This window comes from Nicotiana tabacum, chromosome 23 (genome assembly GCF_000715075.1).
Source record: "Nicotiana tabacum cultivar K326 chromosome 23, ASM71507v2, whole genome shotgun sequence".
Taxonomy (NCBI): domain Eukaryota; kingdom Viridiplantae; phylum Streptophyta; class Magnoliopsida; order Solanales; family Solanaceae; genus Nicotiana; species Nicotiana tabacum.
Window position 1 is genome coordinate 72,242,001 of NC_134102.1, and position 13,077 is coordinate 72,255,077.

At 38.4% G+C, this 13,077-nt stretch overlaps 1 protein-coding gene across 2 annotated transcripts in view; it reads right to left on the bottom strand.

Annotated features, from left to right (window-relative positions):
* Nucleotides 1-1,857: 1,857 nt before the first annotated feature.
* The window catches only part of LOC107801815 (uncharacterized), a 31,854-nt gene continuing 20,634 nt past the window's right edge, over nucleotides 1,858-13,077 (bottom strand). For both annotated transcript variants that reach the window (XM_075245438.1, XM_075245437.1), the window contains exons 20-23: nucleotides 7,560-7,662; nucleotides 6,132-6,305; nucleotides 3,500-3,645; nucleotides 1,858-2,408 (exon numbers count right to left, since the gene is read on the bottom strand). In XM_075245438.1, the coding sequence (XP_075101539.1) occupies nucleotides 2,215-2,408; nucleotides 3,500-3,645; nucleotides 6,132-6,305; nucleotides 7,560-7,662 (617 nt within the window). In that variant the 3' untranslated portion in view covers nucleotides 1,858-2,214. The remainder of the gene's footprint in view (nucleotides 2,409-3,499; nucleotides 3,646-6,131; nucleotides 6,306-7,559; nucleotides 7,663-13,077) is intronic.

Here is a 13,077-nt window from a genome sequence, read left to right on the forward strand (position 1 = left end):
AAACAAAATGAATATAATGACACATACCTTAGTAAAATATGACTCAACTTAGCGGGGATAAAGATGAAATTAGAGTTTCGTGTTATTAACGTGTTATAAAATAAAAATAATGTAGCAAAATAAAGTAACAAGAATAGAAATTATATAAGGGATGAGAGAACTATTTTCTTTCTTTATCTTATGTGTGCAATTTTTCCATAAGAATACAAAGTTATTTATAAGTCTAAAAAGTGATCTAAGCAAAAAGCAAGGGAAATGGGTCACCATAGCAAGCATCCACTATCATAAATTATTCACAACAATAACTATTTTGTGAGGTCAATTTCCACTATCACAAGATAGAATCACTCTATCCATTGAGACTTAGTCACTAGAAAAGTTAAATAAGAAGAAAATAACCAAAGCAATCATGGCGAGTCCCCATTCATTTCCTTCTGCCATGGAAAACATCACTTGAAAAGCAAAGAAGACCAAAATAAGGAACAACAATCCCCATTTCCTAAACTCATCCGATAAGCTCGGCTCGGATGGTAATTGTAACTTTGAAGAGAAGGTGCATAAATACTTGCCATACATAGTAAAAGAGGACCAAGAAGGATTTTGAAGACACTGTAAGTTAGTAGAATAACAGCAAGAGATACTATTATTGATTTAGTAGTAGAGTATACAAAGAAAATGGCTAGAAGAGGGACAAAAAAATAAAAAGTAACGTTTATATTTTCTGTATCAAAGGCTAATCAGAATCTCTCAGTTATGTTTTGGCCATGGAGGAGTAATCCTAAACTGAGTACAAGAAGAAGATGGACTAATGGAGAAGGCCCTTTAACCATATTAAGGAAAATGGCTGTTTTGGCAGTGTCATATATAAGTTACTTCTTTTTGTGATAAAAAAACAGAAATGGACTTGAGTGTATAATTCAAGAACTGGATTAAAGTAATGGGGTTGGAGTACGGTGGTTATGAATGCAAAGGGTAATAGGCTTTTATTAATTTAGTTGCTTAACTTTTTGGTTCTGTTCACCAACTTGACTTGTTTGGTATTGCTACTTTCACCTAGGTTTACGACTTTATTAACAAACGCTTGCATATACGATAAAGGAAAATATAAATAACGTATGTTATTAACAGAAAGACATGACCTTGGACTTTGTTAACTGCGTAAGCAACTAGATCTACATTTCCACCTGAATTCTGCTTATTTTTCTGGTTTTTGATTTGAATCATTGTGAGAAGAATGAACGGTAACAAGAATGGTTCGATGAAGAGACTTGTTTGAAAAGAATAAGTAGGAACACTGAATGGCCCATTTACGGATCTTCTTTTGATTACACTCTTTGACCCGCTTTATGTTAGATGATTCCAACTCTAATTTTCGATGAACATAGAATCTCCAAGTCTCCAAAGAAAAACTCGTTTAAGTCTCCAAAGAGTAATTGCGTGGCACAAAGGAAGTATTTTATATATTACATAGGAAATCGATAAATAGAATACATATTTTTCACAGGGGCTTTAATTCTAATACAATAACATATCCAGTATTATCCTACATCGTGGGGTCTGGGGAGGGTAGTGTGTACGCAAACCTTATCTCTACCTTGTGAGGATAGAGAGTTCTAATAAAAAAAACTGAAATCTTCTTTTGCGGAAAAGGGAGTCAAATATTTATTCCACTTAATCAATTAATGCGATAACATTCTTCACTTCAAGGCTTGCTTCAACAGCATCAAGAGTAATTTCTTTTTTCCAGAGATCCCCCCCTATCCAGAAGGGTAAGGGAGTAACAAGAAAAAAGTAGAAACTAATAGTTTGGTTCCCTTTCCAGGACCAGAAGTAGCTTCAATAGCATCAAGATTGGAATTTTCGCAAAGTAGGAATTGTCATTATGACATTTACGTAGCTAGTGAAATTGTCAACTGTAGCGAGAGGCTTGCATTACTGTAATTATTTGGTCCACACACCGAAACTAATGACATTCCGCGATTATATACAGGTCTTCCCCCGACTAGCAAGGTTATTTAGGAAAACTCTATTTAGTCATGTTTAGTTGGATCATTGAGGAAGGTGAGGATGACGTCGAGTCAATTTTTATAGTCTTTATTCCATCCACATAGCTTGCGAAAATGTCAACTGTTCTTCAGGCTTCAGAAAATGCAGAATGAGCACATTGAACTACTCGGTCATGTGGCTCACAAATTCTAAATGCAGATGAGAGTTTTAGGCTATTTTTTGCACTTCGTACTCGTGAGATATTTTAAGAGGCGATTCCTTTGAGACGGGCCTCTCTTCAGACCAGAGCTCTAAATTCACTGTTCCCGTACCCCAATGCACCATACATTTGTATGCTTGATCAATCTTGAACCGATTGACTAGCCCCAGACCAAGACATCTATTAACAAGCATCCATTCACCTGAAAAAGAATTCACAAGTAAAAGACATCAACATGGACACCGAACAGATTACCACCATGGCAGCACCCAAGGGTGTGGCCTAGCGGTCAGTAAAGTGGGTGAAAACCATGGGAGACCATTGGTTCTATCACAGCAGAGACAAAAATCCCTAGGTGATTCCTACTCATCTACCTAAGCTTTAGTGATCAGAGTTTCCCATTATCTGTGCTGGTGGGAGATAGCATATATCGGATGGAAGTCAAGGTGCTTGCGAGCTGAAATAGAAATTGGGCTAAGTAGGTGAACGTGCAAATAGATGATCCAAGAAAGCAACTCATATCGAACATCACAGCTAAAATCCTTTACTCAAATTGGTATTTTCAGCATATATTCTGAGAACGGATGTGAGTCTTTTCAAATATTTGCAGGCGATCCGTAAACATTTTCTTTTCCTATTTGATAAATGACATTCCATTAAGCTTTTAGTGCCTACTACTCAAGGTGTCTGAATAAACCAGGGTAATGTATTTCCGTGTCCCTTCTAATATATTCCTCTAGCTCTCACCTGAAGTTTAAATAGATGAAACTGATAACGAGGGAACCAGACCAAATTGGGAGAATGTTCCTAGTTCCCAAAACAGGGAATTATAACAAGTTGCTTACTGGAACATTAACCAGTAACTTGCACAACTTGTGCACTTCCCTTCATTTGGAATCTTGAAAACAGTTAGCTCCCAATTTGTCTTTTCTAATCTTCCAGTCCCTGCCTTACTACTATTCCCCTAAGAAGCAATGCCTGGTGAATTTACTAGGCTTACTAAGGTATCTACTGATACAAAAACAGGTCCAGTCTCGTGGAAATTTACATATACTGACATGCATACATCACAACCTAGTTCTGGCAGTTCGCTATTATCTACTTTTACTTCCTGCTGTGCTTTTAAAAGATGGTACGGTCTGCGCAGAAAATGTATCCTCTAGTCAGGCAACACCAGTTTTTTTAGAGAAATATAAACACCACAAATATGTGTGTAAGATCTATGTGAGTGTAATAAAAATAAAAAATAAAAACATCTGCACAGGAGAGCAAAAGATCAAGGGTAAAACGCACCCTTTGGGCGAAGATCTCCTTCAAACACTTGTTCTCCAGATTCTGGCCAAAGTTCATGCTTGGACCCATTGATGGAGGTAAAGGACACATATGATTCCGTTGGGTGCAACAACGAGAACATTGGATGCACACGCAAGCACACAAGCCTACCAAAGCAAAAAAAGTAAGAGAAGAGGGAATGGATTAAACTGAGGCTCTACACCATATAAAGGAGAGAGAGAGAGAGCACCTTCCAATCAGCTATTATAAACATGACTATCCAGAAATAAGAAAATTGAACGACAAAATAATTATTTTTGGACAGAATGAATGTTAAAACCTCTTATATATGCAGCTTGTAACCAGGCTTTCTTGATGAGATGACATATTACACAGATGCGAAAAATGCACAACATGATAACAATGATATCCCAATACTGTATTAGTTGGCATGCTTAAATTGACCCTGTGGATGAAGGCTGGACATGCTTAAAATGATGTGGAGGAAGACTAGATAAAATTCGTGTATCTGCAGAAAAAAGCTTATGATGATTTGACATACCAAAAAAAAAAGGGGTCAAAAAGCTTCACCTGAGGCACAAAAAGTGTGATCTTGGTAGAATTGCATATTAGGTTTTTAGACAAGAGTATTTCGATGAAGGCACCGGCCGTGGGGGCATATGAAGCAATATGCAGCACAACCTGAACTTGGCAGGTTCTTATCAAGGCTAAAGCCTAAAGGGTTGAGATTTTATTTAACAGGCACAAAGTTAAAGGAGGCTGGAACCAGTATAGTTCAATCAGCTTGATAACGAAAACACTTTAATTTGCAATTCATTTTATACAAAAACTGAAATAAAGTAACAATCTTTTGCAAAGGTCATGATATATAACTATCAAACACGTTTATAAAGTATTATTGGAAGTTCAGGAAAATGATGAAGGTCACAACAAATTGAAAACAATCATAGAGAAACACATTACTTCACCAGCATTCAGAACAAGAGTAGTATCTACACATTCTATGTTTAATAAAAACTAAAAGAGAAAATACATAAGTTGCATCCTGTACTTGTCCCGAAAAGTCAGTTTCAGACTCAACCTTTATGGGCGTTCTAATACCATCCTATCATTGTCCAAGATGAATTTATTTACCCCCTAAAATGTAACAACCAAATTCTACCCAAGCAGTGTTTACACGCGTTGACACGTGGTATTTTCATAATTTTTTATTTTTTAATTCAAGACCATTAAAAGACCCGACCCATTCCCAAATATTTACCCCCCCAAAATTTCACACGTCACATTAGTATAGAGAAACTATCAAAAACTCAAAAGAAAAAAAAAAGATAAATGGAACTCGACTGAAACTACAACCAAAGAAGCCAAAATCCCATCATCAATAGCCATAAGGAGCAAATGAGTAACTCAGAAGCAAGCAAGAGAATTCTGAAACTGAAAGAGATGAAGGAACGGAATGGATGTTTTGAGACCTATGCAGTGTTTGGAATGAAAGCTGGAGTCAGCATGTAGTCAAAAAGTAAAGCAAAGTGTAAAAATAATGATAAATGCATATTTTAGGTTTCAACAATTGTAATTAGGGTGGCTTAACACAAAGATTCAGGTCCAAGGCAAAGAATCACTTAGAAAATTCACATCTCGAGCGAAAATTGGGGCTGATTTAAGATGAGGGAGAAAAACTTAGGGTTTTTGAGAGAGATGAAGAAGTGGGTTAGATAGAACATTAGGGTTCTTGAGAGAGACGAGGAAGAAGAGATGTTTTAAAATGTTTTTTTTTTCAATTTGTTTTATCCTTAAAATTTAGTGTAAAACGCGCCCAGAAATGATAGTTTACCAACGCACGTGCCTCAGGGCCATGAGGGGGGGGGGAATTCACTCCAAAGGCGTTTAGGGGGGAACTTGAACGCGTAAAATTCCAGTGTGAAACTGAGTTTTCCGAACAAGTTTAGGATGCAACTTATGCATTTTGCAATTTTAAAATTCTAAGAGTGGAGATGCTATATTTATGAATATTATGTTGTTACATCCTATTTATGCTTATTCAATGACAAATTGTTTACATTAACACCAGTACGCCGTGTATACCAAATATCCTATTGCATGATAGTCAAGAATATAATTATTTAACACCTTAGTATTGAATAAGACATCAGTAACACAATTTACTCTTTCTATTTCTATCTTTTCAGAATAGAATGGGGAAAAGGTTGTAAGAAGGTGGTAAAATCAGGTTTTCGCTATAAGACTGCGCATCACTTTGGGACACTTCACAAAGAAAAAGTTAGCTCAAGTTTGGATAGACCAATGCAAATTTCATTTCAGTTTGTAAGATAAGCAAATGTTAGACAATCTTAAGCAATCATTCGAATTTTATTTAAATGAACTGTTAACAAACTAAAACTGATAGAAAATATCAGGCTCGCCATGGATTGACCCAGCCCACATTGGGTGATAAGTAAGTCAATTGACAAAGTTTACAACTTCATTACTCATTATCAAATAGGAAATGTAAAAGTTGTTATCTACGATGTTTCTAACCATGCAACAACAGTAAGAAAATCAATTTTTCAACAGGTGAATTTAAGATATCCTACAAGTAGTTTTCAATAATAAGATGTAGGACAGAACAGACCTAGAAAATCCTCCAGAACCAGCACCAACTCCGCGAGCTGCAATTCCAGAATCAATGCGGAAAACCTTGGCGTTGTCTTTTGGCAAAGATATGTATCGTTCCATAACTAATCCTCCACCTATATCACCTTCCAGCTTCAGAGACTCCAACTCCCCTTCCTGTTTCAGATCCCGTCTATGAAACAGAAAGAATTTGTACAGTGAGTAACGGAGAAGAAAAAGTCCCCTTATGGGTAGAATATACAATAGTGTAATCAAAATTCTAACTTTACTAGTAAGCAAATAAGGAAAGATAATTTCCATAAATGAAGAATTACCATATAAGACCAAATTGAACGGCATTATGAGTTGGGACAGAAATGAAGAAATACAACAGAACAATCACACGAGAGCTTGTTGAAGATGTCATATATGAAGTGGTTCTAACATGCATCGGGTACAACTTTGAGAAATATATGCCCCTCTCTCTACGTGAAAAACATAATCACTTTTTCCAAGTATGTTTTCCATATTAATAGCTAGAAACTACTAGTGATACCCAACATTACCCAATTCAAATCCATATTTTCACCTTAAGATGATTAACATATCAGAAGCCAAACACTTGACCCTTCTTGATATTTAAAACAGTACCAATTCTCTAAAAATGTGACCAAGGAAAATCACTACCAGATTATTTTAAAAAACTGTAGTAATGTCTCCTGGATTTGAGTCGAGAACAATCCAGCAAAATATCATTACCTGATATAAGGCACTCTCTGACGATTGATTCTATACATAGCCGGTTGAGAAGTTTAATGATCAAAAAAATTGTTTCACGGATTAATTCTACAATGTATAAAAATTCAGCTGAGTTTTCTTTCCCTGTTTCCACATCAGTAATCCATTTCTACTTATATCCACATAAAATTAAATATTCAAATCTAGTTTCACTATGAGATGAGTAAACCATTCCAGGATATACAAAAAGAAGCTGACCCTACAAGGCTGCTGGTTTTTCTCTTTCACGATTCAAATGGGAAGTATAAGAGAAAACTTCACCTTACCCAGATTTCAGCTCAATACCAACAATGGCTCCTGTTTTTATTATCTCATGCTTTTCATTGCTTTCACATTTTGGAGCTGTTAATTTTGAAGTTCAGCTACACTTACTTTTCTTTCTTTCGGACCACAGAGACATGCACAACTTTCTATCAGGTGAGGAGATAAAGTCTCCCTTATAATTGAATCGCAAAGGATTTACCATTTTCTTCAATGAAAATAGGAAAGTTGAATTCAGACACGGAGCATTTTCAGTTTTCCATTTTTGATCAGTGAAGAACAAATCCTTGTCATTACTAGGACTTGACTAATACTAATTTCTTCTCTGTTACCAAATAGAAACTATTTGAAACATAATGCTAGAGTGATGAACTTCTTATTAACTTACTCAATAACTGAATAATACTCGGTACATCCAGGTGATCTGTATTCACGGCCACTATATTCTTCGTACCCATTTACTTCCACTCGGCTATGAAGCCATTGAGTTCCTGTTACAGGGAAAATAGATGAATAAGACAGTATATATATTCGACATTCCTGCTGCTATCAGTACTTTACCGCTTATAGGTTTACAAAAGAGGAGCAGAACAGGGGAGCAATTTAGTTGGACAGAGATGCAAAGTACAGAGTAGAGAAAAAGATGCGAGCTCAGACAGCACTGCTCCTTATAGCAAAACAAAGGATAAAAATGTTTAACAGCTAAAGGCTCTTTTATTAGATCAAAAGATGGAAACATGATTTCTCAATTCAAACTTTGTCGAATGAATAACTGAAGAAGGACCCACTGTTCAGATAAGTGGAAGATTATAAGTTGATTAAACTGAAGCCTGTTTACAATGACAATCAAAATCCTAAGTGTCAGTTGTTGAAAAGATTCTAGAGAAATGAATGGTTGGTAGTATCAAGAGACAATAAGTGAGCATGTATAGCTTAGATTCTGATTAAATGGTCATTTGGGACGACTAAAAGAACCTTCCCAAGATATTTAACATCACCCATTTAACATCACCCATTTAAGCAGTGTCCAGCATTTGTCGGTTTACAGATCCACTGATATTTCAAATAGAGGGACACTTACAATATGTGCACATGAATAAGCTTTGTTAGTTTACAACATGTATATAGTGTAGTATTGTCCCACGTTGGTAAAAGAGTAGTATGTCCTTGTATAGTATAGCTATAAATAAGGACCTATTGTATTGTATTGTTCATCCAATATCAATAACATATTTTCTCCCGTGCCTTCTCACATGGTATCAGAGCAATTGTGAGAGACTTATCGCTGTGCATAAATTCCAGCGATTCCGGGAAAGAGAAATCGCTGTGCATAAATTCCAGCGATTCCGGGAAAGAGAAATCAGTACATTTTTAAGGTTGTTTTCTATCTGCTTCATTTCTGTCGGTGTTGTGCAAAATCCAACACTACCACAAGAGTCATCACTGTCCGGCGACCAAACCCCATTGAAAAACTCCGGCAGCAGCCTCCTCACGCGCCACCAGAAGCTCACGCGCTTGAGCTCACGCGCCGGCGCGTACGACCAGTTCCGGCCATTTTTTGAAAATCTTCCTTCAGAACAGTTGGGTCGCCTGGTAATTCCGATCCTACCTCTACTGTTTTCATTTCATTCCGACAACTTTGAGTTTTTTTCCCAGCAACTACAGTCCTATTCCGACAACTACAGTAGATTCCGGCAGCTACAGTATTTTAGTATTCTGTTTCTGTGTTTCCGTACACTGTTTCAGTGGATTACAGTTGATTCTTTCTCTTATTTGGTAATAACTTGCAACAATTTCTTTGGGATTTGATGCTTTTGGGTCTAGAAACATGAGTTCTGGAAGCTCTAGTGCTATTATTACCTCGGAACCTTTAATGGGAGGTTCAAACTACTTAGCGTGTGCTTCATCTGTCGAGTTATGGTGTAGAGGTCAAGGTGTTCAAGATCATCTAATCAAACAGTCTAGCGATGGAGATGAAAAGGCAATAGCACTTTGGGCAAAAATCGATGCTCAGTTACGTAGCATCTTGTGGCGATCTATTGATTTCAAGTTGATACCCTTGTTTCGTCCATTCCTGACATGTTATTTGGTTTGGGCAAAGGCACGCACCTTATACACTAATGACATATCTCGCTTCTATGATGTGATATCACGGATGACAAACTTAAAGAAGCAGGAATTGGATATGTCTACTTACTTGGGTCAAGTACAGGCAGTCATGGAGGAATTTGAGAAGTTGATGCCAATTTCTGCTAGTGTGGAAAAACAACAAGAGCAGCGACAAAAGATGTTTCTCGTTCTTACCCTCGCTGGACTTCCTAATGATCTTGATTCAGTACGCGACCAGATTTTGGCTAGTCCGTCTGTCCCGACAGTTGATGAATTATTCTCTCGATTACTCCGCCTTGCTGCAGCACCAAGTCCACCAGTGATCTCATCACAGATACTTGATTCCTCTGTTCTTGCATCCGAGACAATGGATGCTCGGGCACATCAAACTATGGAGCATAGACGAGGAGGAGATCGTTTTGGAAGATCTAGACCCAAGTGTTCTTATTGTCACAAACTTGGACACACTCGTGAAATGTGCTATTCCTTACATGGTCGTCCACCCAAAAATGCTTACATTGTTCAGACCGAGACTCCAGGTAACCAAGAATTTTCTTTTTCTAAAGAAGAATATAATGAGCTCCTTCAGTATCGAGCAAGTAAGCAGACATCTCCACAAGTAGCCTCAGTTGCTCAGACTAATACTTCTGTTACTGGTAATTCTTTTGCTTGTGTTTCCCAGTCTAGCACTCTTGGCCCATGGGTCATGGACTCCAGCGCTTCTGATAACATCTCTGGTAATATATCACTTTTGTCAAATATTGTATATTCACAGTCTCTTCCCACTGTTACTTTAGCCAATGGATGTCAAACTAAGGCAAAAGGAGTTGGACAAGCTAATCCCTTGTCTTCTATCACCCTAGATTCCGTTCTTTATGTCCCTGGCTGTCCTTTTAGTCTTGCATCTGTTAGTCGTTTAACTCGTGTCCTCCATTGTGGTATATATTTTATTGACGATTCTTTTATTATGCAGGACCGCAATACGGGACAGACAATTGGTACAGGACGTGAATCAGAAGGCCTTTACTACCTTAACTCACTCAGTCCTTCCACAACATGTCTAGTTACATATCCTCCAGATCTAATCCACAGACGTTTAGGACATCCGAGTTTATCCAAACTTCAGAAGATGGTGCCTAGTTTATCTAGTTTGTCTACATTAGATTGTGAGTCGTGTCAACTTAGGAAACATACCCGAACCTCCTTTTCGCGTAGTGTTGAGAGTCATGCAGAGTCTGTCTTCTCCTTAGTTCATTCTGATATATGGGGTCCTAGTAGAGTCAGTTCATCCTTGGGATTTCGTTATTTTGTCAGTTTCATTGATGATTATTCAAGATGTACTTGGCTTTTCTTAATAAAAGATCGTTCTGAGTTATTTTCTATATTCCAGAGTTTCTGTGCTGAAATCAAAAACCAATTTGGTGTTTCTATTCGCATTTTCGCAGTGATAACGCCTTAGAATATTTATCTTCTCAATTTCAGCAGTTTATGACTTCTCAAGGAATTATTCATCAGACATCTTGTCCTTATACTTCTCAGCAAAATGGGGTTGCTGAGAGAAAGAATAGGCACCTTATTGAAACTGCTCGCACACTTCTAATTGAATCTCGTGTTCCGTTGCGTTTTTGGGGCGATGCAGTTCTCACAGCCTGTTATTTGATTAATCGGATGCCTTCATCTCCTATCAAGAATCAGATTCCGCATTCAGTATTGTTTCCCCAGTCACCCTTATACTCTCTTCCACCTCGTGTTTTTGGGAGCACGTGTTTTGTTCATAACTTAACCCCTGGGAAAGATAAGTTAGCTCCCCGTGCTCTCAAGTGTGTCTTCCTTGGTTATTCTCGTGCTCAGAAGGGATATCGTTGTTATTCTCCAGATCTTCGTAGGTACCTTATGTCAGCTGACGTCACATTTTTTAAGTCTAAACCCTTCTTTACCTCTACTAACCACCATGATATATCTGAGGTCTTACCTATACCGACCTTTGAGGAGTTTACTATAGCTCCTCCTCCACTTTCGACCACAGAGGTTTCATCCATACCAACCGTTGAAGAGTCTAGTGTTGTTCCCCCTAGTTCCCCAGCCACAGGAACACCACTCTTGACTTATCATCGTCGTTTGCGTCCTCCATCAGGCCCAACTGGTTCTCGTCCTGCACCTGACCCTGCTCCTGCTTCAGACCCTACTCCTAGTACACCGATTGCACTTCGGAAAGGTATACGGACCATACTTAACCCTAATCCTCATTATGTCAGTTTGAGCTATCATCGTCTGTCATCTCCCCATTATGCTTTTATACCTTCTCTCCCGTGGCTAAAGTGGCTTCAGACCCTACTCCTAGTACACCGATTGCACTTCGGAAAGGTATACGGACCATACTTAACCCTAATCCTCATTATGTCAGTTTGAGCTATCATCGTCTGTCATCTCCCCATTATGCTTTTATACCTTCTCTCCCGTGGCTAAAGTGGCTTCAGTCCGCCTTTTTCTATCCATGGCCCCTCTATCAGCTGGACATTAAAAATGCCTTTCTTCACGGTGATCTTGAGGATGAGGTTTATATGGAGCAACCACCTGGTTTTGTTGCTCAGGGGAGTCTCGTGGCCTTGTATGTCGCTTGCGTCGGTCACTTTATGGTCTAAAGCAGTCTCCTCGAGCCTGGTTTGGTAAGTTCAGCACGGTTATCCAGGAGTTTGGCATGACTCGTAGTGAAGCTGATCACTCTGTGTTTTATCGGCACTCTGCTTCAAGTCTCTGTATTTATCTGGTAGTCTATGTTGATGATATTGTTATTACTGGCAATGATCAGGATGGTATTACCAATCTGAAGCAGCATCTCTTCCAGCACTTCCAAACTAAGGATCTAGGCAGATTGAAGTACTTTCTAGGTATTGAGGTTGCCCAGTCTAGCTCAGGTATTGTTATTTCTCAAAGAAAATATGCTTTAGACATTCTTGAGGAGACGGGGATGATAGGTTGCAGACCTGTTGACACTCCGATAGATCCGAATGCTAAACTTATGCCAGGACAGGGGGAGCCGCTTAGCGATCCTACAAGCTATAGGCGGCTGATTGGAAAATTAAATTATCTCACAGTGACTAGACCCGACATTTCTTATCATGTGAGTGTTGTAAGTCAGTTTATGAATTCTCCTTGTGATAGTCATTGGGATGCAGTTGTCCGCATTATTCGATATATAAAATCGGCTCCAGGCAAAGGGTTACTCTTTGAGGATCGAGGTCATGAGCAGATCATTGGATACTCAGATGCTGATTGGGCAGGATCACCTTCTGATAGACGTTCTACGTCTGGATATTATGTTTTAGTAGGAGGAAATTTGGTGTCCTGGAAGAGCAAAAACCAGAATGTAGTTGTTCGGTCTAGTGCAGAAGCAGAATATCGAGCAATGGCTATGGCAACATGTGAGCTAGTCTGGACCAAACAATTGCTCAAGGAGTTGAAATTTGGTGAAATCAGTCGGATGGAACTTGTGTGCGATAATCAAGTTGCCCTTCATATTGCATCAAATCCGGTGTTCCATGAGAGAACTAAACACATTGAAATTGATTATCACTTCGTCAGAGAAAAGATACTTTCAGGAGAGATTGCTACAAAGTTTGTGAGGTCGAATGATCAACTTGCAGATATTTTCACCAAGTCTCTCACTGGTCCTCGTATTGGTTATATATGTAACAAGCTCGGTACATATGATTTGTATGCACCAGCTTGAGGGGGAGTGTTAGTTTACAGCATGTATATAGTGTAGTATTATCCCACATTGGTAAAAGAGTAGTATG